The 23,304-nt window shown below is 45.9% G+C and overlaps 1 protein-coding gene across 2 annotated transcripts in view; it reads right to left on the bottom strand.

Annotated features, from left to right (window-relative positions):
• Nucleotides 1-10,984: 10,984 nt before the first annotated feature.
• Trio (trio Rho guanine nucleotide exchange factor) overlaps nt 10,985-23,304 on the bottom strand; it is a 287,480-nt gene continuing 275,160 nt past the window's right edge. Inside the window, exons 50-57 of one of the 2 annotated variants that reach the window (XM_055619033.1) lie at nt 22,632-22,758; nt 22,122-22,149; nt 21,771-21,933; nt 21,471-21,592; nt 16,977-17,055; nt 16,427-16,627; nt 13,773-13,911; nt 10,985-13,306 (exon numbers count right to left, since the gene is read on the bottom strand). In XM_055619033.1, coding sequence (XP_055475008.1) covers nt 12,758-13,306; nt 13,773-13,911; nt 16,427-16,627; nt 16,977-17,055; nt 21,471-21,592; nt 21,771-21,933; nt 22,122-22,149; nt 22,632-22,758 — 1,408 coding nt within the window. In that variant the 3' untranslated portion in view covers nt 10,985-12,757. Of the gene's footprint in view, nt 13,307-13,772; nt 13,912-16,426; nt 16,628-16,976; nt 17,056-21,470; nt 21,593-21,770; nt 21,934-22,121; nt 22,150-22,619; nt 22,759-23,304 lie in introns of both variants that reach the window. The other variant, XM_055619031.1, reaches the window with a different exon arrangement.

The raw sequence follows: 23,304 nt of genomic DNA on the forward strand, positions 1-23,304 counted from the left end.
CTTCTTCTTCTTCTTCTTCTTCTTCTTCTTCTTCTTCTTCTTCTTCTTCTTCTTTTTTCCTGACATGTTACAGATTAGCTGGTTTTCTTTTATCAAGTGCATTGACAACTGCTCACCCAAGTGTTTCCCCTCTAGCTGTAATTTTTATTGGCTTAAAAAAATTCTAAGTTAATGTAAGCCATGTTTTCTTTATTTTTTTTTTAGCCTATTGTCCTCTTGGGAGCATGGAACTATGAGTAGCAATGACAACATTCCAAAGTAACTCCCCATAGAGATGATTAAGTATCCCAAGGAGTCAAAGATCCCAGTAGGCAAAGAACACACAGCGAGCTAGAGAGTTCTCACGAAGGTGCACAATCCTTGGCCCTCTCAACTTCTGAAATCCTTCTTAAGAATCACTTCAGCATTCTTAGGTTGTTCTGATATCCAAACCCAGGAGAAGTTCAGGAAAGGCTAACACATACAGGAGAGGCCACTGATGGGGACGGAGCTCTCTTACTGGGCAAGTGGAGAAAACAAAAATGGAGGTCATGAGGACACAGGTTGGCATCACCAATGTGAAGCACATTGATCTGATCTGGGAAATGAGAAAACAAGAGAAAAAAAAATGACTCACCCTCCCCCCCACCCATACATCAATTTGTTATAGCTCAATAAAGTTCCCTTTACTTTTAATTATTTGAAGAAAGCAACCTGGATTAACTTGGTCCTATCCCATCCACTTTTTATTCTGTTGTTTTTGTTTTTGTTTTTACCCTTTTCTGCCTACAGAGCCAGAATCAGAACATTTCAGAGCAGATCCTGTAGCTGATAGTTGAATCCAAATAAAACCCACTTAGCTCACTGAACTGAAGCTTTTGCAATTTTATCATTTGACAGACATGAAGAGTGAATAGGTAACCAGTGCTATAGAGCTGGACATTCTTGCCCAGAGTTAGGACTTAAGACCATTTGTTCGGCAGCAAGTGGAGAATATGTCCAGTTCAGCCATGGGGCAAGGCTGATCATAGTCACTGCTGGGTGAAGTGAATCAAGACTCCCTTGGTCATGATGAAAGACAGGCTAAAGACAGGGAGGGGCCACCAAACTTCCCATGGGTGCAAATGAGTTCTATGTCTTTAATCTGAATCCAAATCTAGTTTTGAATCTTCTTTTTGTATAAGTGTCTTGCTTATTTTCAAGGCATTGCCTTTATAATGATAGTCATTCAGCTTAAATGACAGCCAGCTTCCCTGGTAAATGACCAGCTGGCAGCTAGAATTAATCCCAGGGCAGCTTCATTTCTCTGACTACCAGTGGAAAACAAACGGTAAGGGTGGGTATCAAAATACACACGGAACCCACCACAGGAGGAAGGACTTTTCCATTTAAAAGTATGAATTTTTTGTTGTTGTTGTTGTTAATAAACCCATACTTTCATATTTTGTAGCACCTTCAAAATGATAACTAGGTCTATGAAAAATCATTTTCCAGACGTGTGACTCTTAAGCAAACATTTAGAAATATTAACTTAATTACAGTAGTAAGTAATAAAAATGCAAACACAGTTATAAAATTTGATATAAGTAGTATCATTAGTATAAATGGCCTGCAGATGGCTAACTTTGATAGTACCAAAAGGTGCCATGCAGGACCCTGGGGCCTGGCAGAAACCCATCAGTGGACATATTCCGCAGTGTACCCTGCACGCTACCACACTGACCGGCCAGGCAAGAGGAGTCTGTTGATGCAATATTGGCATGACTGTTATAGGGTTAACCCATGGTTTTCTGGTTGGATTTGAGGCCTGGAAGACAGGAAAAAGTCATGCCTAGTACCTTAAACTTGGCTAAAAAGCACATAGCTGGTGAGGTCATAGGCCATACAATGGAACTTACAATTATTGTTTTGTTGAACAGTCATGCTTTCAAATTGCCCTGTAAATATTTATATTTATACCTGATACCTGTAGCTCCTGCTATTAGCCTTGGTGGTAGGCAGCAGTCAATGCAGAGGCTCACCAATAAATAGTCAAAGCGCTAAGAATAAGTGACTGTTAAGTTCTTATCTCTAAATGGGATATCTATATCAAAACTCTCCCAAGGCTCAGGGAATGTCACAAAAGAGAGAAAGGGAAGAAAGTAAGTACTGGAAGACAGGGAGGAATACTGCGAAATGTTGTGAAATGCTGTGTGGCTGCTGTCCTCGTGAACTCACAGCAGCTGTGGTAACCTGTCCTAGACCTGCTCAAGTTCATATCCATCAACATTATACCATGCATAGGGGAGGGTCTTTTGAGGCTCCACCCTTACAACTGATGGCTTCTGGGGAAGAGGGGTCATGTTTCTTCAGGAGGTGTGGCCATTGGTAGGTTGCCCATGCTGACGAAGGAAGCAGTACTAACTGGACTCAGTGGTTTATTTTTTAGAAGAGAGATGGGGTGGGGGTGGGGTCATGAAGGTGGGAGGAGTCTAGCTACCGTAGGCATATGCAGCTCCTTCCTATTCGCCATGGGGAAGGCAGTGAATGTTGTGTGACTGTCCCTGGAGAAGTCCATTCAGTGTGGCTTTGCTGGAGTCGGGCCTAGAGAATCTGGGAGGTGTGAAGTAAGAAGAGGCGATGTGCTGCACCATGGTACCAGCAGAAAGGAACCTTGTCCTGCTGCTGACCTTGACCTGGGCTTGCACTGCCCTCTCCAGGGGGGAAGAAGAAAGAAGCAGAAATTCATGTTTTCATACATGAATCTTTTGAAAATATCTTTGTAGAAGGGCAGTGGCGGCACACGCCTTTAATCCTAGCACTCAGGAGGCAGAGGCAGGTGGCTCTGTGATTTCAAGGACAGCCTGGGCTACACAGAGAAACCCTGCCTTGAAAAAACAAAACAAAAAATACCTTGGTAGTTTATTTTTTATTAAGAAAAATTCCATGCAATGTATTTTGGGCATATTTCTTCCCCTCTCCCAGCTCTTCCCCACTTCCATCAGCCTTAACTCTCCTCTCTCTCCTTTAATTATCCTGAGCTTGAGTCACACACAGGGATCTATCTGGCTTTGGACTACAATTTCTACCTTTTCCAGGAGCCATTGCTTCGTGCTTCTATTCCTCACAGTAAACTTAAAAAAAAAAAGTTTCAGGCTAATAGCAAAAGTGAGCAGGAAGTATTGAGGGTTTGGGTCCCCTATGTGCATGGCCTCCCCACTGTCAGCATGCAGTCCCAGAGCCTTCCGCTGGTTGGAGTCAGTGGGCCTGCGCTGACGGGCCACTATCACCAACAGCCCAGAGCTAACTCCAGGATTTACTGTTAGTGCTGTGCATTTAATAGTTTTTTTGGTGTGTCCATAATATAAAATCTATCTGTAATAATAATATCATAAATACAGAAGAACTTCCTAGCCCTCAGAACCCTATGCTCTGTCTGTGTGCACCTCCTTCCCTGATCCCGGGAAGCACTGATGTTTTTACTGGATCTCTATCTTTGCCTCTTCCAGTATCATAGCCATTTCAGATTGGTGTCTTCTTTTTAGACATATGCATTTAAACTTCTTCCATGTCACTTATGGCCCAATAGCTTGCTTATTTAATATTTATGTTTCATGCTGAGTAATGCTCTGTTTTTGGATATTTCACTATTTGTTCACTTGTCACCAATTAGTTGGTCATTTTGTTCTATCCAGACTGAAATCACGATCAGAGAAGAGTTTCAAGAACTAGTCTTTGGCTCCCATGAGAGATGGGTCCCTTCTTCAGCGTCACATTTACTTATTCGAGGATATCTTGGTTGGTTGAGACTTGGGCAATTATGAATAAAGCTGATTTGATGTTCATGTGGATTAAAGCTGTTGTCCCCATGGCTGCTTTCAGCTTCTCTGGGCAAGTGCAAAAGAAAGAGCTTGCTGGATTTCAGTGAGTGCTTGCTTAGTTTTGTAGGAGGTGGTCAGGTCAGACTGAGTTCCACAGAAGCTGAATCGTTTTGCATTCCCTTCTGAAAGGAGATTTCCTGTTGCTCCACACCCATACCAGTGTTGTGGGTTCTGGCCATTCAAATAAGTGGCACGTTTGCACACATATACCTTTTCCTCAGGTGCCCCTCAGGTGCCCCTTAGGTGTTTTCTCACCCTCTCTATGTTCTACAGGTTCAAATCCAGGGACTTTTATCAAGGCTAAGTTTGCCAATGGGAATACAGCAAGAGGACCAAGAGAGGGAAGGCATTACAGCTGTCTCAGCTTCCTCTTTCTAATGGATTAGCTTCAGTGTTCCTACCTCTCTTCAATAGAAGTCTTGTACAAGGGGCCTGGAACACATAAAGGACACTGTCCCCGCCCACACTTCAACAGCCCTTTGTTAAACTCTCAACATCTACTACTTGAGTGGCTCATATTTTTCCCCAATGAGATCTTAGCTGAAACACTGCGCACAGCCAACTACCTTCCCCTAAAGGGATCTGATCAGTCCCTAGGCTTCGGTACTCCACAGGCTCATTTAAAAACCTCATTTCTAGTTTTGGGGCTTAATTGTTTACCCTTTAAACAGAATAAAACTTGTTCCTTAGGCAGAGCTGAGTCTATTCAGGTGTATGTGTTAAGGACTGGCCTTTGGGGTAAAGCAGCAAGTATTGTTTGGCGTGTGTGTGTGTCGGCGGGGAGCGGTAGAGTATTTCCTCTGACCTTGATGTGTGTCGGCAGGGAGCGGTAGAGTATTTCCTCTGACCTTGATGCGTTCAATATACCCCTTTGCTGTTGCATCCCTCAAATGCTGCGCTGGCCAAGCAACCCTGCTCAACCTCATGCCTGTATCCTGCCCTTCTCAAGACCCAGATCTGTCTTCTCTGGGGAGATTTTCCAGCAGCTCCCAGTCCACCTGGACTGCTGCAGATCTGTTTTTGAATCCTGCCTACGGCACCAGAATCCACCATCTCTCTGCACATCCATGGGTTTTCCTTTGCTTAGGGAAAGTTCCATTTGCATGGATCACACCCAGGTGGAGACAGTTTGGAGCCTTTCTTCCCAGACCACAGGCCCCTCCCGTAGGTATCTAGGCCATTGCTGTCCCAACCGCACTTCCTGAAGAAAGTGAGGCAGATTAAAGATGATTCAATTTTCCTCCAGAGGAGGCATTATCCAGTAAGGGTGGTGGGTAGGGCTGAATCTTGTAGATGTTACTTGGAGAAGGATGTTGACTGTATGGCCAGATCTTGGTTACAAATGCTTCCTACCCTTTAACATTCTGAAGCTGTCAGGGCACAAGTGTGAGCTTTTTAGATGCTTGTTCGGTTATCAAACACAGTTACCATAGAAACTGACTTGAAGCTCAAACAGGTGACAAACGCTGGTCTGGCAGTGACAGAGTCCAGAACCATTCTGGCTGTGATAGGTTTAGCCTTAGCTCCTGAAGTCCCATTACAGACAGAAGCAACTTCAACTTTGACCTCCCTGTTAACAAAGCAGCCATTCTCCAACAGTCTTCTCAATGTTAACCAACCATCTACTTCTCCCACAGTCCAGCAGACTGTCATCATGACAGGGTGCTTTCAAATATCTGGTAGGCCCTGCTTCTGCTCTGGCTTCCCCAGGAGACTCTGAGGTCTGACCATCCCTGGAGACTCCTTCTCTAACCACAGCAGCCATCCTGGCTGTGGCAGAACTCACTGCTTCGGTTCCAGAGGCCACGGGGCTGGCAGCTGCAGTCACTTCAGATGACCCTCGGTGGCTCAGGAGGCCTTGCTGCCACAGTCACAGCTTCAGATGACCCCCATTGCACAGCTGTACTGGATGTCTCACTTTGGAAGCGCCCCCACTCTAGTCAAGGAGGAGCCCTTCCCCCCTCATGACAGTAAGGACAAGCAGGGCTCAATGTCCCCACTCAGATCCCACTTAGTATGACTAAGCTAGTAGGTAGGAGACTACACAGATGTGGTCCACCTTCCTCTAGGTATAGAAGCAGCTATCCTTTCACTCTTACAGAGGATTCTGAGAGAGGCTCCCACCCCCACACACAGCAGCCACGGTGCAGCATAGACACAGCAAAATCTGATTTGGTGTTGTTCTGTTCCTAGCGGTGATCCTCATCTTGGTGGTAGGCTGATCTGGTTACCAAAGGGCAGAAACACCAGGTCCTGCTGGCCGCAAGGACACCTATGAGCTACCAAGTGGTTGAAGAGTTTCTGACAGAGGTCAAGAGTGACCTGCAGAGGTGAAGGGCTCCAGAGGGCTGAGGTCTGTGGAAGAGCAAAGTTGCAGAAATCTGAGAAAGGTGAAGGGCTGCAGGGAGCTGAAGGAGTACAGAAGAGGCACAGGGAACAACTGACTTGGGCCACTGTTCCAGAGATCTGCCATGAACCACTAATTCTAGCTGCTAAGGAACCACCATGGGTGGCTGACAGAGCTGGTGACATCAGCCACTCAAAGGTGAGGCCACTAGTTCTCAAGGCGTAGGATAGCACTGAGGAAGTTCTACACCAGGAGCCAAGGGCTGCTGATGCTTGAAGTTCAGAGCTGTAAAACCAAGGAAGCTGTGCCCAGCCTATTTGCAAGTTTTACCTAAGTAGAGTTAAGAGCCTTCACTTGCTTAGGGACATGCAGAGGCACAGTGTTCACTCAAGAGGCCTCTGGAGGTTAACTTGCAACAGGCAAGAAGGCTCCAGCTATGTTGTCTAATATAGGGAGAATTTGACTTTAAAATAATCCATGTGGAATAAAAATCACTTCCTTAGTTACTTTTCTATTGCTATGATAAAACACCATGATCAAAGCAACTTATAAAAAGAAGCATTTAATTTGGTTTATAATTTCAGAGGCTTAGAATCAAGGATGGCAGAGTGAAGAAACAATTGAGAGCTCACATAGGGAGACAGACAGACAGAAAAAGAGAGAGATAGAACTCTATACTGATTTAGTCTTTTGGGACCTCAAAACCCACCCCCAATGACATACCTCCTCCAACAAGACCACACCTCCTAATCCTTCCAAAGCTCACCATCAGGGGACTGTATACAACCCCATGAGGGCCATAGTCATTCAAACCACCAGATACGTTTTAAGCCACCGATAGCCATTCATAGCTGGTGGCTACTGTACTTGACAGCATATGTACATGATATGCCCAACATTACAGGAAGCTCTTTTGTATAGCTCTGATTGAGATAAAACTTGACTAAGGATGCACAGAACCTATTAGATTTGGAGGGTGGACGGTGGGCTGTGGGGAACACATGCTATCCCTCTGCTCAGGCTTCCTGGGTTTATTCATGACACACCTCCAAATGTATAGTGCTGAAACCAACCAGAGCTGGCAGACTGTGGCCCTAGCCATTGGCTAACAATACCCTTGTTTTGCCCACACAAGCATGCAAGCCATCTCCTTTCTCTCAAGAGGGTTGTTTTGAAGATGGACCCAGAGAGGGCAGGGGACATGGAGGACAAACTAGCATGCTGAGATTTCTGGCTGAGGGTCTGAATGAGTGGTTGGCATGTGGAGTTTGGATGAGAGCTGTGTTTTAGAAGTACATGTAGAGTTAAGTAGTTACCCACAATGGAACCATGCAGGGGACAACGCTAGGAGCTCTCAGCATGGAGAGGGTGTGTCAGGTTGAATATGGCCTCTTAGGAGTTATTAGCATCTTAATCTTTAGAACCAGTGAGCTCTACTGTTTTTGCCCAGGAGTATTTGTAGAAGTGATTAAGGATCTTGAGATGGAGAGATTTTTCTGGATTATCTAGGTACCCCTAAAGGTTATCACAAGTCTCCCTAAAACAGGGAGACAGTGGTAGATTTAACATAGATGCAGGCAATGAGAAAATGGAACAAAGAGGACTTAGTTTGACCACAAGCCAAGTCTGTACAAGAATGTAGAATAATTAAGAGTGGGTTCTTCTTATTGGACCTCAGAAGGCAGACAGAGGGGGAAGAGGGAGGAAAAGAGAGGAGAGGGGGAGAGAGGGAGAGAGGAGAGAGGGAGAAAGAGAGGAAAGAGAGGAGAGAGGGAGAGGGGTGAGAGAGAGGGAGGAAGGAAAGAGAGGAGGAGAAAAAGGAGAGGACAGAGAAAAGGAGGGAGGGAGAGAAGAGAAAGAGGGAGAGAAGAGAAAAGGAAGAGGAGAGAGGAAGGAGGAGGAAGAGGAGAAGGAGAAAAAGGAGGAGGAGCAGGAGGAAAAGGAGGAGGAAGAGCAGGAGGAGGAAGAAGCAGTTACTAGGACAGTTTTACAAAGACAAGTTTTAGAAACAGAATAAGCTAGACACAGGTAAAGACAAAATGAGCCAGAGAATGAGAAGGAGCCAGAAGATTAGAACATATTGCCAGAATTAGTTTGAGGCCAAACAGCAATTCAGTCAGAAGCTGAGAGAAGCCAGAGTGAATCAATCAGCTTGGAAGATTTGATTGTATGGAGGCTACAATTTTCCAGGCCTAGGCTAGGAATAGTTAGCACAGAGAAAGAAGCACCCTGGGCTCAACCTGAGTACTGTATTCGCAGAGCTTGGGTCCCGCTCTCATCACTTCATCTGAGGAAATAAAAGTTATATTTGCAAAGGTGGCTCAGGGAAAACTTGTGGTAAGAAGAGGTGGCCACTGACTCCCTGTCTCCCCCAGAGGCCCCACAGAAATGCAGGCCAGGTCAGGGTTCAGGCAAGTGAAGGTGGGGTCTGCCACAGTTGTGCTACTCTCAGTTACAGCCCCTGCTTTGCCTGCTCAGCCGTAAAATTGAAACAGGAAATCAAAGTCCTCTGACGTCCTTTCTGTGGGTGAGCTCTGGTGGAAATCCATTGTTTAGAAGGGCCTAGTACTACAAGGTGATTTTCATGTTTGGAAAAAAAAAAATAGACGCTTTGCATCTTTTCTCTCTTGGTGTAAACAGTTAAAAGATCAACATGGAAAGCAGGCCATCACCCTGAGAGGCCAGTGTTCCAGTGACCAGCTGGCTGTGCCTCCTGCCCTGCCATAGAGCAGTCGTTCCGACAGTCTTTGCTATTTGAGCTCCGTAACAGGAGTAAGTAAATGGAGTCCTAAAGAACCAGCAGGTAAACCGAGGGAAATGTTCTTACTCTCTAAGAGGAGAGCAGGCAGTGTGTTTTCTCTGATGTTGGTACGGACAGCAGCTTGCCACAGTCTGTACTGTTCTTGAACTTTCACAAGAGACTTTGAGTGACAAACCTTTACCCTTCACTATGGGGGGGGGGAAGGAGATTGGAAGTCAGGGATAGAAGTCCTGAGCTGGGATGTCAGCAGAAGAGTGACAGAGCAAAGGAGAGCTGATGCAACATTTCTGAACTGTAGGTAAGAAAGGGCCAGATGAAGAGAGATTAGCCGAGGAAACAAATGCTGTCAGATCCAACCTCCCCAGACTCCTGTCCTCTGCTCCAAACCACTGCCCACCTGGAAGCCACCCTCTGGAGACTCTCATTCCCTTTCCAGGCCCAGCTCAACTGTTGTCTCAAACCTCTGAAACAATCCTTTGCACTGTGTTCTAGAAATCATTTCCGTCCATTTTCTTCTCCCTCTCTCCAGATCCTTTTCAAGAGCAGAGGCGAGACTCTTCCCTGATACATGTGTCCTCACTGGGCACTGTGCACAGCCCACCCAGTCATGATCCTCAGTGGCCAGTCTTTCATTGCCTGCCTCTCACATCATTATGCACCGGGTATTGTGAGACAGTGGTAGGTGCCAGGTGCTAATTACATAAGAAATAAGTCCCTGAAAGGAACCAGATAGTGAATGCAAAAAGAGCTTAACTTCAGACACTCACCAGTGTGGTCCCTGCTGTGGAAAAGAAAACCAAGCAGGGTTTCTGTGTGTGTCTTAGGAGGCTAACATTATATAACTCCAAAGCTACCAAGCTTCAAGAGAAGGACGGATCTCAGACCAGCTTCTGGGAGGATGAAGTCCACCTTCTCGATCTCTCTCCTGCTAACTACAACAAACAGCCCTGTGCAAAAAGAGCACAGGAGGTCTCTGCAAAGTGGAGAGAAGACAGCAGAGTGTCCAGAGACCTCAGGTCTTTGTGATTTCTTTTTTGCCTCATCAACCCGTACTTGGAGCTGAAGTAGCCAGCAGGCTGGAAGTAACAACAGGTGCAGACTGAAAGACCCAGCAAAGCCTGTGCCTGCACAGAGGACAAGGCAAGGCAGAGCCTAGCCAGGTACTGGCCTTTCAGGCAGCAACTGGGTGACTGCCCTTCTCTAGACACACCACAGCAGAAAGCGCAATTCCAATACAACCAGTAAAGATGAATGCAGAGGCATGACTTTACCCTGCCTAGCCAAGATTGGGTTCGAGGATGCCCAAGCAGGGAGCCTAAATTCTCAGCTAGGTTCAGAAGGGACATTAGGAAGAGGCAAAACATAGATCTTGTTGACATTACCAGCTCATTTTGGTGTTGTTAGCTCTTAGTGTTACTACGTTTAAGCACTTAGGCCAACCTTGAAATCACGACAAACCAATCTTGCCAAGGGCCTTTCTCCACACTCCTAACTTAGCACATGGGTACAAGTTGCTATCCCAGAAGAAACCCCAAAAAGAACCAAGAGAGATGTTATCAGTGATGAGGGACAGTGACTTGCTGCTAGGAAGGGGGCCCTGCAGTGGATGACCCCAGCAAAGGGGTCTTGGAGTCTCCCTAACAGGTACAGGATCTTTGGTTTACTTGCACAGCACTGCGTTAATATGTATTTGTCCCTCTTGGGTAAATGATGACATTTGTTTTTATGAGGCTAGAATAAAATTTCCTTCATCAGGAAAATGAGGTACCTTGCATCAGGATGAGTAAGGACCCTTTACCAAAAGACAGCTTTTTTGCTGGCTACATACCAGCCACGTGCAGGCTCTGCCTACCATGGTTACTCTGCACCACCAGCCTGAACCAGCTCATGCCTCAGTCCATGACAATCTGCCTCGCACCCCCAAAGAGGACCCCTCTAATTTCACAGACCTCTCTAATAATTTAAATAATTATTAATTAATCTAATAATTAAATAATTGAATAATTTAAATAAAAACCCTAATACCAAAATCAGGCAAATATGTTTAATTTTTTAAAATAAATGATGGCAAAATAAAATATTTACATCACATCATACTGTGTAAACATGTAAGGTCTCTGTACAAAGAAATATACATGCAAAAAATAATGTAAAAATTTTAACTGAAATAATCAAAGAAACAGTACACAAATAAAAGTTATGAGGTTACAGATACACATCCAGTTTTTGAATCCAATTTCTCTTAAAAAGTTTCTGTACAATTTTACAAGAAACAAACAAAAACCCAACAGAAGAATAAATAAAATACATTGGATCTGCAAAACTTAATTATGCCAGTTTATGGCTCAAGACCCAGATGTCTGGCTGGCTTGGGAAGCAAGCTGGTCTTTTTTTTTTTTTTTTTTTTTTAATTTTTAAAGTGAATTTCACACAATAAAGATAAAAAGACGCCCAGAAAAATTCAAGCGTGCCAGAAATCCAACTTCTTGTGTTGAAGGACTTCCCCACCAGCGCCAGCTCTGCCACAGTGACTCGGGCACCGCATACAGCCTCAGGGTGGCCAGTACTTAATTGGCTTTCTTACCAAAAGCTTAAAATCCAGCCAATTTTTATACAGAAAGTTGAATGTCAAAAAGTCTAAAAAGTATTAAATGTTCAGACTGATTTTGGGAAAAAAATAATACTTTGGCATTCTGAATAATAGCATAATAAAATTTAAAACATTACCCTATTATCCAGTTTTATATTCAGAGTATGAAATCACTTTTTACAGTCCTCAAAACTGACAAATTTCACGAAGAGTTAAGTGTCCTTGACTGATGGCACAGGGCTACGACCCACCCCCAACACACACAGAATCATAAAGCTCACTTGCGAAGTATGTGCTTTTTCTATGTTTTTATCACAGGTACAACAGAAGTCTTCATAAATAGTTGCAGAAAATGTTAAAGCCACAACATTGCACATGATAGGAAATAAAACCAAAAAACCCCAATGAGTGCATTTACAGTATTTTCATCTGACTGTATACCGTTCAACAATCTGATTGACGGTTTGGGGTGGGACCGGGGAGGGGGGCAGTGGGGTTGGACCCAACCTAGAGTTTTCATTTTTTGGGCGGATCCCATCACAACCCCCCCAGAGGAAGGCCCAGGCGGTGGGTAGGAGGGAAAGAGGGGCGATGCCAGACGGAAGGCAGGAAGTCTTATGTACAAGTAAGGCCTACATTTCATCAGAGCAAAACCATTCATTGTATTATATGCAAAAGACTGAGGTTGAATGCACATTTCAGAAGCCAAGTCTGGTGCCTGGCAAGATGTATGCAGACAAGGCAGCTAGAAAAGCTCGGTGCCAGGTGGACACCCACGTGCTGGCCGAGGCCACGGGAGTGGCTGCCACCTGGCGAGTCTTTCCCAGAAACGCACAGTATCTTTGTTTTGTCTAACACCAGTGGTTTGAACATAGGCATGTGTTTCCTTGAATAAATCTTGAAAATGTTAAATTTGCAAAATTCTATCCACGTTCATTTAAAAAAGTATCTTTTTATTTTTATTTTTTTGCAGAAACCTGAATAAAATACTGTGATACAGCAATGCAATCTCTGCCCTCGCAGAGTAGGACTGCAGGTCCTCCACCCCAGTGCAGCTTGCAGCTCTGAGCCCAAGCACTGAGCACAGCTCACTTGGAATGCAATTTCACACGATGAACAGCCGGCAGCCGGTCACTTGGCTTGTTTTAATTTCCTCTTCAAGATTCAAATTAACAGCTGATTGGCAGGTGAAAGAGAATGAGAGAGAACTTCAGGATAGGTCAAACTCTAGGCAGAAGCCTGCTCTGTAAGAAGTTTTTAATGCTACGAATAGGTCGAACATCATTCTGGTGTTTGCGCCGCTCAATGAAGGAGGTCAGTCTGGACGTGTCAAGGACGCCCGCGCCTTTGCCGCTGCTGTTACCTGCCTGTAGCCACTGCTCCTGCAGCGCCAGTGCAGCCGAGGGCCGCTTGGCCGGGTCCTCCTGCAGGAGAAAGCGCACGAACTCCTTGGCCTGCTGGCTAACTCCTTGAAAGTAGTCCTCTGGGAAGCTGAAGTCCAGCCGGCAAATGTTCAGGCAGGTCTCTTCCACGCTGTCATCCAGGAAGGGGGACACGCCGCTGAGCAGCACGTATGTGAGCACTCCAACACTCCATGTGTCCGAGGTCAGGGAGACAGGGTTCCCAAGAATGATTTCCGGGGCTGCAAATTCGGGGTTCCCCAGCAACTGGTGGATGTAGTAGGTGGTGTTGAGCTGGATAGCGTCTCCAAAGTCAGTCAGTTTGATGGTTGGCTTGGCCAAGCTCTGATCCACCAAGATGTTCTCAGGCTAGAAATTAGGAGGAGACACCATCATTTGCAAACATCCCCAGCCCGTGCTCCTGTCTGGCTTTTGTCAGGATCCCATGGCGAGCTAGAAATCAGCCGCACAAGTGCCATCCAGAGGCAGCTCTTGGGGCCAGCATGCTCTCGAAGAACTGCCCCCAGGAGTGGCTCTCAGAGTTAGGGTCCAAATGGACTCACTCAACACTTTGTCCTCTCCCCAAGGCACCCTCAGGGGTTAGATCCAATGCCAACTCGGCAGCACTGACAGGAACTTTCTAAATACCTCCTGGTCCAACAGATTTAACTTGTAGCATTTCCTGGTTGTGAACAATACCAAAGGCAACCTGAGCTTCAGGTGCTCACTCCCTACCCTCACCCCCTGTTTGCTTCCAGGCTCAGGCCGGGAGGGGGCTCTTGCATCCCATGTGGCCTCTCTAGACCTGCTCTTGCCCAGCCCCGGGCCTGCCCACCTTTAGGTCCAGGTGTGCTATCCTGCAGCTGTGAAGGTATCGGACAGCTTCCAGGACTTCCCCCAGGTACGCTCTGACCTTCCCTTCCGTGAGGCTCCCCCATCGCACCACACAGTCCAGGAGGCGACCCTGGTCAGCCCTACAAGACAAGAAGGACATTTGTCATGATGCCTTTCAATGCACAGACCATTTTAGGACCATGGTGTCAGGACTGTAACTCCACTGGATGGCACGGTACAAGGAGGGGGTTCTGGCCCCTCACTGAGAAGATCCGAGTGGGTAATGGCTGGGGGAGAGCTGCAGTCAGGGGTTGCAATCTTGTGATGTGTTGCTATGGGAAGCTGCTGGGCAGTGTCTATGCATAGCAGACACCTTGATGGAGATAACTGGTACAAGCAGGGACAGGCCATCTACCTCCCTGAGCCTAGGCTCTCTTCCTTAAGTATAAAACATGCCCTGTGAAGATGGGATAAGATCATGTTGTAAAACATGGTATATACTCACTTATATAGACCTATAAGATATGATAAACATAATGAAATCTATACACCTAAAAAAGATAATCAAGAGAGCGGACATGGGGTAAGATTATCAATCCTCGTTTAGAAAGACAGATGGGATGTGCATTGAACTTATGACAGGAGTCTACTGAGCGCATCTGAAAGACTCTAACTAGCAAGGTTTTCAAAGCAAATACAAAGACTCATGACCAAACCTTCGCAGAGTACAGGGAATCATAAGAAAGAAGGGGAGTTAGTCTGATGTGGAAAGGACAGGAGCTCTACAAGGACCAAATATATCTGGGCACAGGGTCTTCTCTGAGACTGACATGCAACCAAGGACCATGTATGGATATAACCTAGAACCCCTGTTCAGATGTAGCCTGTGGTAGCTCCGTAACCAATTGGTTTCCCATAGTGAGAGGAACAAGGACTATTTCTAACAGGAACTCAATGACTGGCTCTTTGACCTCCCCACCCCCCAAGGGAGGAGCAGTCCTGTTAGGCCACAGAGGACTTCGCAGCCAGTCCTGAAGATACCTGATAAAACAGGATTGGATGAATGGGGAGGAGGTCCCCCCCTATCAGTGGACTTGGAAAGGGGCAGGGTGGAGATGAGGGAGGGAGGGTGGGGTTGGGAGGGAATGAGGGAGCGGAATACGGCTGGGATACAGAGTTAATAAAATGTAACTGATAAGAAAAAAATAAAATAAAAAAATATTAATAAAAGGAAAAAAAAATATCATGTTGTAAAAAGCCATGAGCTAGGGCAATAGATACATACATGCTTATTCAAAGGTTATCCTAATCGGAACTAATTTTTGATATTAAAAAAATACAAGGTTCTAAACTGAAAGTTCAGTATTATCTGCTTACTCAACGTTCGATACCCTGAGAAGGGTGTGTCACTGCCCCATTTCAGAGACAAGGAAGCAGAGGCAGACAAGGACTAAAAGTTTTCTAAGGTTCCATGGCTCAGGAACAGCCGCTACTGGATACAGGCTGCTCTGCATACCTGCCGTTTTAAAAACAGAAGTTTATAGGAAGACTGGTGACTTGTCTGGCAAGGAGTGGTCATTCGTGGGAAATTATGACATTCTTATAAAAATTAATTCTGTTGTAGTCTGTGAGGCTACACTGTAGTGGTTAAATGAGAATGGCCTGTACATGTTCATATATTTGAATGCTTGGTCTCCAGCAGGTAGAACTGTTCGGGAGGGATCAGGAGGTGTGGTCTTGTTAGAGGCGTATCACTGAGGGTGGATACTGAGGTTTCAAGAAAGCCCCCACTATTCCCAGTTACCTCTCTCTCTCTCTTCCTTGTGCTTATGGATCAGGCAGATGTAAGCTCTCGGTTATTGCTCCAGCACCATGCCTGCCTACCTGCCATCATGCTTTCAGCCATGATAGTCATAGACTCTAACCTATGTAATGGTGAACCCCTAAATTCAATGTTTTGTATTTTAAGTTGTCTTGCTAATAGCAATGGAAAGGTAGCCAAGAAATACATCATGCAACTTTCCAGCAAAAAGAAGTAAGAGCCAGGAAGCTGGGAGTATGGGTCAGTGGTCCAGTCCTTGGCAGGCGCCTGTGAGGCAATGGGTCCAACTTTGCGCTGCAAAACAAACACACTCCCTTCAATATCCCTGCCCCATCCACCGCAAACCTATAGCTGAAAGCACTGCAGTGCTAGACCCCACTGTGCTGATTTCTGACAAGGACTTGAGTGAGGTTTCTTGTTTAGAATCCCTGCAGAAGGTGGGCGGTAGCTGCTGTCATTAAGCTTAACCAGAGAACCTCCAAGAGCACAGGGGCTCCCACGCTGGACCTGGGCTTGGACACTGGATTTTCACACATACTGCATCATTTTAGCTCGTGAGAGTTCTCCAGCAGCCATGCATTCAAAGACAGCAGGGATGAGGTGGCTGCAGAGATGGCTCAGCAGTTAAGAGCACTAGTTATTCTTGCAGGACCCAGGGTCAGATGATTTTTCCATAACTAGAGGTTCCAAAACACTCTGATAATAAACCTATCTTTGTAGAAGTTCTATGAATGCTAAAAGCATAGAGCCTATTTTTCTCAGAGAACAAACAGGATCAACAAAAGTGCTGGGAGCCGAGGTAAGAATGGGGAGGAGGGAGGTTGGGTACGCACATTTCCAGGACCAGGACGTAGCTGGTGGGGGTCTCGAATGTATCGAGAAGGCTCACAAGGAGGGGATGCTGGAGGTTCTGCAGGATGCCAAGCTCATGAGTGACTTGGTCACGCTTCATCAACTTCTTGTTTACAAACTTTGCGGCCACTGCTCTTTTGGTTCCCTTCTGATCACACTTCTTAACCACAGCAAATCTGCCCCTGTAAAATTGGTCAAGGAGAAAGGACATGGGGCCAAGTCTGTGCAATGGTGACTTGATACCTTTGCCCCTAAGTTACATTCTTTGCCCCTTCTCCCTTGGGGAGATGAAGGGTGACTGTTAACTGGAATAAGTAGAGAACACAGTTCTTGGTTTCTGTCATGGCATCTTTCTTGTCGGGATAGACTGAAACCCTCTAAAACCATGAGCTAGGAGCAACCTGTTCTCTCTTTTAAGCTGTTCCTGTCATAAAGCCCCTAACACCAAGCACTAGACAGCCACTTCTACTGGTGGCAACCCTCTCTGGTTTCAGTCCTGGGACAGCCAGCGTACTGGGCGTCACGTCATACCTGCCGAGCTCAGCCACTTCGCTGTAGAAGGAGTCAAAGTTGTCCTTCCAGATCACCATGATCCCATCACTCCCTGGACCTGCAAGAAGAGTACCATTTCACCTGAGTGCATCTGTTTTTGTTTTTGTTTTTTTTTTTCTTTTTAAAATAGTGTCTCACTCTGTCAATAGCTTCCCCAAGTGCTGGCATTACAGGTGCGAGTCACCACTCGGCTCCCAAGTGTACCTAAAGCAGAGCTTCTTGGTAAGAAGTCACAAATCTGCACTGTCCAATATAGCCTCCACACATGGCCACCAAGCATCTGTGAGAAGTAGCACTCTCATGCTGCACTAAGACAGATGCACAGGACACTGGATTTAACACGGACTGAAGATGTGAAATATCTCATGAACAATTTATAGGCCCTGATTTCATGTTAGAATCAAATACTGCAAAAATATTAGGTTAAGTCAAATGCTAGTGAAATCAATTTACATTTATTTAAAAATGTAAAACCGTGCCTGAGTCTTGTTTCTCATGGCTATTTCCTACTGGTATTCTCTCACAGAGCCTGAAGCTGGGCTGGCAAACCCCAGCTACCTTGTCTTTGCTCCTCAAAGCACTAAGTTACATGTCCCCTGACCAGGGGTCTCTGCAACCTTGCCTGGCTTTTTATGTAGGTTCTGTGGATTTAGATTCGGGTCATCATGCTAATAAGCTGCTCTTACTCCTTGAGCCATCTCCCCAGCCTGACAAAACTGACTTAATAGTCACCCTCTTGTTCACCCAGACTTAAAGCCTGCAAACTTGTTTTCCTATCCTTCAGAAATCGAGGGGTCAACTATGTTTTCTTAATGCTCACAGCCTTTTAGAATAAGCAAGTTATAAACATTGCAAACATGGACAGTTTTATCATAAGTGTGCCAGTTGAAAGTCACTTGTTAGTAGCAGATGTGGTATTATAAAAGCCCTAAAGAAGCAAGATGGCTTCTCTACACTCCTAATGACGTCGCTATACCCATAGGTCAGTGAGCTGTTCAGTGCTCATCAGAGAGACTTTTTGAAGCAGGCAGTAGTTAATACAGAGTCACAACTGGACAGTGTGCAGAGAGGGCAAGACTAGGAAGCACTCAATGTCTTTACCACATCCCTCCCCTCACAGCGCAGGGATCCAAGAGCCAGGGATGGTGGACAATTTTGAGGAAAATGTGTTTTCCAGATCACGGAGTGGATGCACCTAGGAAATCATTGAGACTGGGAAAGCATGCAGAAGACCTGAACAAAATCCCAGCACGGAGGAGAGAAGGCATGCACAAAAGCCTCCCTCCTCCACCCAAGAAGCTATTAAAAACAACAGCTGCTTGGAGAGAGAAAATCCAAAGAAAACAAAATTAACAACAAAAAGAAATAGCTAATCCCTCCCCCTCCTCCCTGAGACAAGGTTGCACTATTAGCTCTGGCTGCTCTTGACCTTGCTGCAATCTTCCTGCCTCTGCCTCCTGGCATTTTCAACCTAGTTACATGGCTACTTGATAGCCCATCAAGCCTTACACCAAGACCAGGCATTAGGGACCCTAGTCACTGTACTTTCTAGTCCAGTTGGGCTAGAACTGGCTCGCCCTTCCTCTTCCTTTGTTTACCAAGTCATTATCAAGCATGTGTTCCTTAAATCACACCCAATGTGATTGGTCTCTCAAGGCTCCTGGGCTGTAGTCCCTTCCAGTGTGTCTGTTTCGGGTCACTAATGGGTGGACATCATGTCTCCCACGGCAAACAAACACTTCCCAGGAACAGGAGCTCCTCAGCCAAGGCTGCCACTGCTGGAGCCCTGTGCTAGTGTGGCTATACAGACCCTACTAAGCCAGCTTTATACCTCACTGTCACCAGAGTACCCCGAGAGCCTTCAGTCCTCACTGACGGACATTCAGATGAAGAGCTGATGTCACCTCAGTCACTGACACTGGAGTGCACACTACTCCGTGGTTGCTGTGCATTCCTATCTTTTCCAAGTGCTTGCCTGCCTTTTTCTTGTTTTGTGATGGAGCCTTACTCTGTATGTAGCTTACTTTGGCCTAGAACTCATTCTATGAGCCAGATCAGCCTCAAACTCAGTTTTTCTCCAGCCTCAGTTTTCTTTTCTCTTTCCTTAAAAAAAAAAAAAAAAAAAAAAAAAAAAAAAAAAAAAAAGTTGATTTATTTATTTACTTATTTATTATGCATACAGTATTTTGCCTGCATGTATGCCTACAGGCCAGATGAGCACCAGATCTCATTATAGATGGTTGTGAGCCACCATGTGGTTGCTGGGAATTGAACTCTGAACCTCTGGAGGAGCAGCCAGTGCTCTTAACCTCTGAGCCATCTCTCTAGCCCCTAGTCTCAGTTTTCTGAGTGCTTTGATCATAAGCATAAGCCATCAGTGTCCAGTTTCAAGTACTGTTTTTGATGGTGAAATGGTACTTCTGGCTATGCCACAAAGTATGCCATCTATAGATGAGTACATAGTCACAGCTCCTAGCACCTAGAAGTCCTGATGGTCTGCTTAGGAGAACGATGTCAGTGTGTCACCAATTCTGAGGCCCCTGCCCAGCTCCAATAAGAAATACTGAAGACTAGCTCTCCTTGGATCTGAGCATGCTATGCAAGCTGCCAAAGGAGATAATTACACAATAATTCTGCCTTCTTTGAAGTCCATGCACCACAACAATGGCCAGCACACCAAAATGTCCACAAGGGCACACTAGTAGTACTTTTATCCTGGGGTAACCAACAGTCATCTAATTTGATCTAAGGCCTGAAGGAATTAGTGTCTGATACTGTAACCAGCCAACTGCCTATAGCTGCTGAGGTCATGGACTGTAAAGGAGAACCTATTGTTCTAAGCCAGTATGATTCCCAACTGTATTCTAAGTACTTATCCTCATGCCTACCAGTAAGTGTAGTTCTCATCCACCATCAAATAAGCTTTTTGTTGCTGTTACAGAAGTTGGCAACTGGTCAGATACAGAGAACAACTGACCACTGGGCACCCAGCATCAACTGAAACACCTACAACACAGCCCCTACACCTAAGGCTCAGGGAACACCTTGGAAGATGCCAGAGGTCCATGACATCTACTGTGAGACAGTGTCTTCTATATGTGACAGAGAAGCTGCACATGAAATCTTAACAGTAAGGTTGCCTAAACAAGAGTAAGCAACGACAACACTGTGGGTTGACATGCCAATGTATATGGAGGAAAATTTCACAAAGGTCCACCCCTAGATAAAGAGCTATAGGCAATTAGTGAGCCAGAGAGGGGGAAACCGGTGTCTTCCAGGGATGAGCCCTGACAGGTTATCAAATACCAAGTGGTCATCCCTAAGCACATAAATATATAAACAACACTCACTAAATGGGTGAGGTTTGGAAATGCTTAGAAAATGGTAGAATGGCCTGTCTGACAAGATGGCATTTTTCTAAAGACCTTGAAGATTTTGTGATAGGAATAGCTACCCATTTCCTTTCCTGTTACTGTCCTGCTCAGATCCCCATGGGAAAAACAGCTCTGTAACACTCTGAGCTGTCAGCAGTAGTTTATTAAGAACCAACTCTACACTTTGTATACATTTTTTTAAATGAGAAAAATCAGTGATTCTTTACCCTTAACTTCAAGATCTTGCTTTCTTTTAGGTCACATTCCCATAATTGTAACACAAGCTTTCAATGATTCAACAAAGTCAAAATGTGAGATTATAGCTTTACAGAAGTTTGGCTTACCGTCTGCATATAGGGTACTCTAGAACTCACTTCACCATTTAGTTGGGATTTTTATTTTCCCTGTTGGAGGCAGTGTCCCAAACCCAAAGCAGCTGAGGACAGGTGGCCACTTATGTTTGTCTGTTATAGTACTGCCGGCCTCAGTGGGCATTGCTGGAAACCAGTCCACGCATGGCCTGCTCTCAGTGCCTACTCATATCCAGCAGTTACAGAAGTGAACAGGGTCAGGTGGGATCTTGTCTAGAGGGCTGGAAGGCTGGCTGCAGAGAATGCAGCATCCTGCTGGGCTGTGGGCATGCCAGGGCCACCAACAAGCAGGTCCCTGGGCACACTCTCCTAGCTGGATATTTGGGGAAGACGCTGAGCTGTGACAGCCCAAGCCTGGAGTCCTACGATACCACTGCCTTTTCACTCAAGTGCCTCATGAACTTAGCCTCAGCTGGAAGACTGGATAAAAGGACATGCTTTTAGCTAGTTTGGATATGAAAGCACCACATTGCAGCTCAGTCCAGTCACTCATGACTCACGTGTCCAATGGTATGGTCACAGGCCTTATACACACTCTCACTTTAGAGCTCACCTTGAGCTCCTTCAAGGTGCCAACGTCCTTGTGACACGGTCTGTTATTTGAGCCTCTTTTGGACATTCACACATGCACCCTTTTGTTCTGAACTTCAGGCCACTCCAAGCATGGCCAATATACTCATCTTCAGGAGAAGGCTGGCAGAGGTGGTGTGCCCCTGGTGGTGGCTTACCTAGAACCCTCAGACTGGCTGAAGATGAGGCTGAACCCATGTCGTTCACAGCAATGCACGTGTAGATGCCATCGTCTTCTGTGGTCACACCAGTGATCTTCAGAGTGGCCTCCCCAACGTCACTGTCACACAGTGAGAACACACTGGTGTCAGGAGCACCCAGCACCGTTAGGCACCACTCTACCTCCCTCCCCAGGTATAAAATGTTCTCCCGTAGGTGACGGAGGAAAGAGATGACTCCAACCACAAAGGAAAGTGCATTTCCAGCCACTGAGTAGCCAGATCAATCATGCCCCTCACCTGTAGGAGATGCTGTAGTGATCATCGTTGTTCAAAGTGTTGTGCTCAGGGCCCTTCCAGGTGATTGAGGCCTTGGGGCGGCCACAGACACGACATCTGAAAACAACGGTCTCCCCTGTCTCACATGTGACCTCACTCAATGGGATAACAAATTCTGGGGGAACTGCAAGATAAGGGAGTTTGGTCAGTGCCAGTCATCCACAGCATGTCTCTACACTGTTCTCATGTGGTCCAACAAAGCAGAGGAAACCCAGAACCCCACAGGATGTCCCAGGGCAGAGGCAAGATGCTCTGACACAGACACTTCAGGTCTAAGATCCCTCAGAGTGGAGGAAAGACAATGGAACTCACCGTCATAAATGTAGTTGGGGTTGAGAAGCTGAAACGGAAAAGGCAAACAGGCATTAATGAAACCAGGAGCTGTTTTCAGGTAGGATGCTGACTCCAAGGCTACCATTACTGTTGGAAGAGCTTGGCTGTCTGGAATCAATGAGAACCAATCACATTCTATTGCTGTTTCATGCCCCTAAATATGCATGTCACATCAATTAGCTGAGGTCTATCTTCTTTTCACAAACATGCTATTTAAGCTGTCCTGTGATTCAGGCAAAGGCCGACTGACTTAACCACATTCCTGAAGCCACACACAGACCTGGTGCCATGTGCAGGGGTAAACCGAGTTCTCAGGAAGTCAAGGCCAGCATGGTCCCCCAACTAGTGCAGCCAGTGTCATGCTTCCCCTGGGAGCAGGAAGGGCATCCTCAGGCAAGCCCCAGCTTAGGGTCCACAGCGGCTCATCTCCCAACCCTCCTCCTGACGGCGGCACCAGGCCCGGCTTCTCACACGCACCTTCACAGATACCTTGTTGCTGAGCCCTTCTCGTGGCTTCCTGTACCCATTCTCCAACTTGCCGTCCCTTTTGCCGTCTTTATCTTTCTTCTCAGACTTTTTCCTTAAACGGAGTGCTGTGTGCCAAGATGTTGACTTCCTAGGGAGGAAACAGACACACTGCTCATATCCCTCCTTCCCTATGGTCAGCAGAAGCATCAAGCATCAAGATGCTGTTAATTTGGGCTCCAGAGGAACTGAAGGTCTCTAGAAGCAGAGATCCCATGAAAATTAACTTCACAGGAATGCCCATGAAGCAGGTGACAAAGCCAGCAATTCCAGGGTGCCTGTAATAGTTAATTCTGTCACACTGCTGAGACAGTCAAAACATTTCCAGTGTACCTTTGAGGGTACTTTCGGTTGGTAAGAACACCTGGATTGATGAAGCTGTTTGCCTTTTCTCATCCAGCCAGCTGAAGTTGTATGAAGGGAACTCTCCAGGAACCCACCTCAAACTTGACAGGTACCAGATGTTTGGATTTGCCTGTCTGCACAACTGTGTTGAGCCAGTCCTTTTCATGTCTATTTTCTGGTCTGCCTATCTACAGCCTACCCCACTGGGCTTGTTTCCCCAAAGAACGCTAATCCAAGGTTTACAAATGTGTTTTGAGGAAACAAAGCACAACAGGGGACTTTCATCTCTTAT

Source organism: Psammomys obesus, unplaced genomic scaffold, assembly GCF_907164565.1.
Source record: "Psammomys obesus unplaced genomic scaffold, mPsaObe1.curated_primary_1811, whole genome shotgun sequence".
Taxonomy (NCBI): Eukaryota; Metazoa; Chordata; class Mammalia; order Rodentia; family Muridae; genus Psammomys; species Psammomys obesus.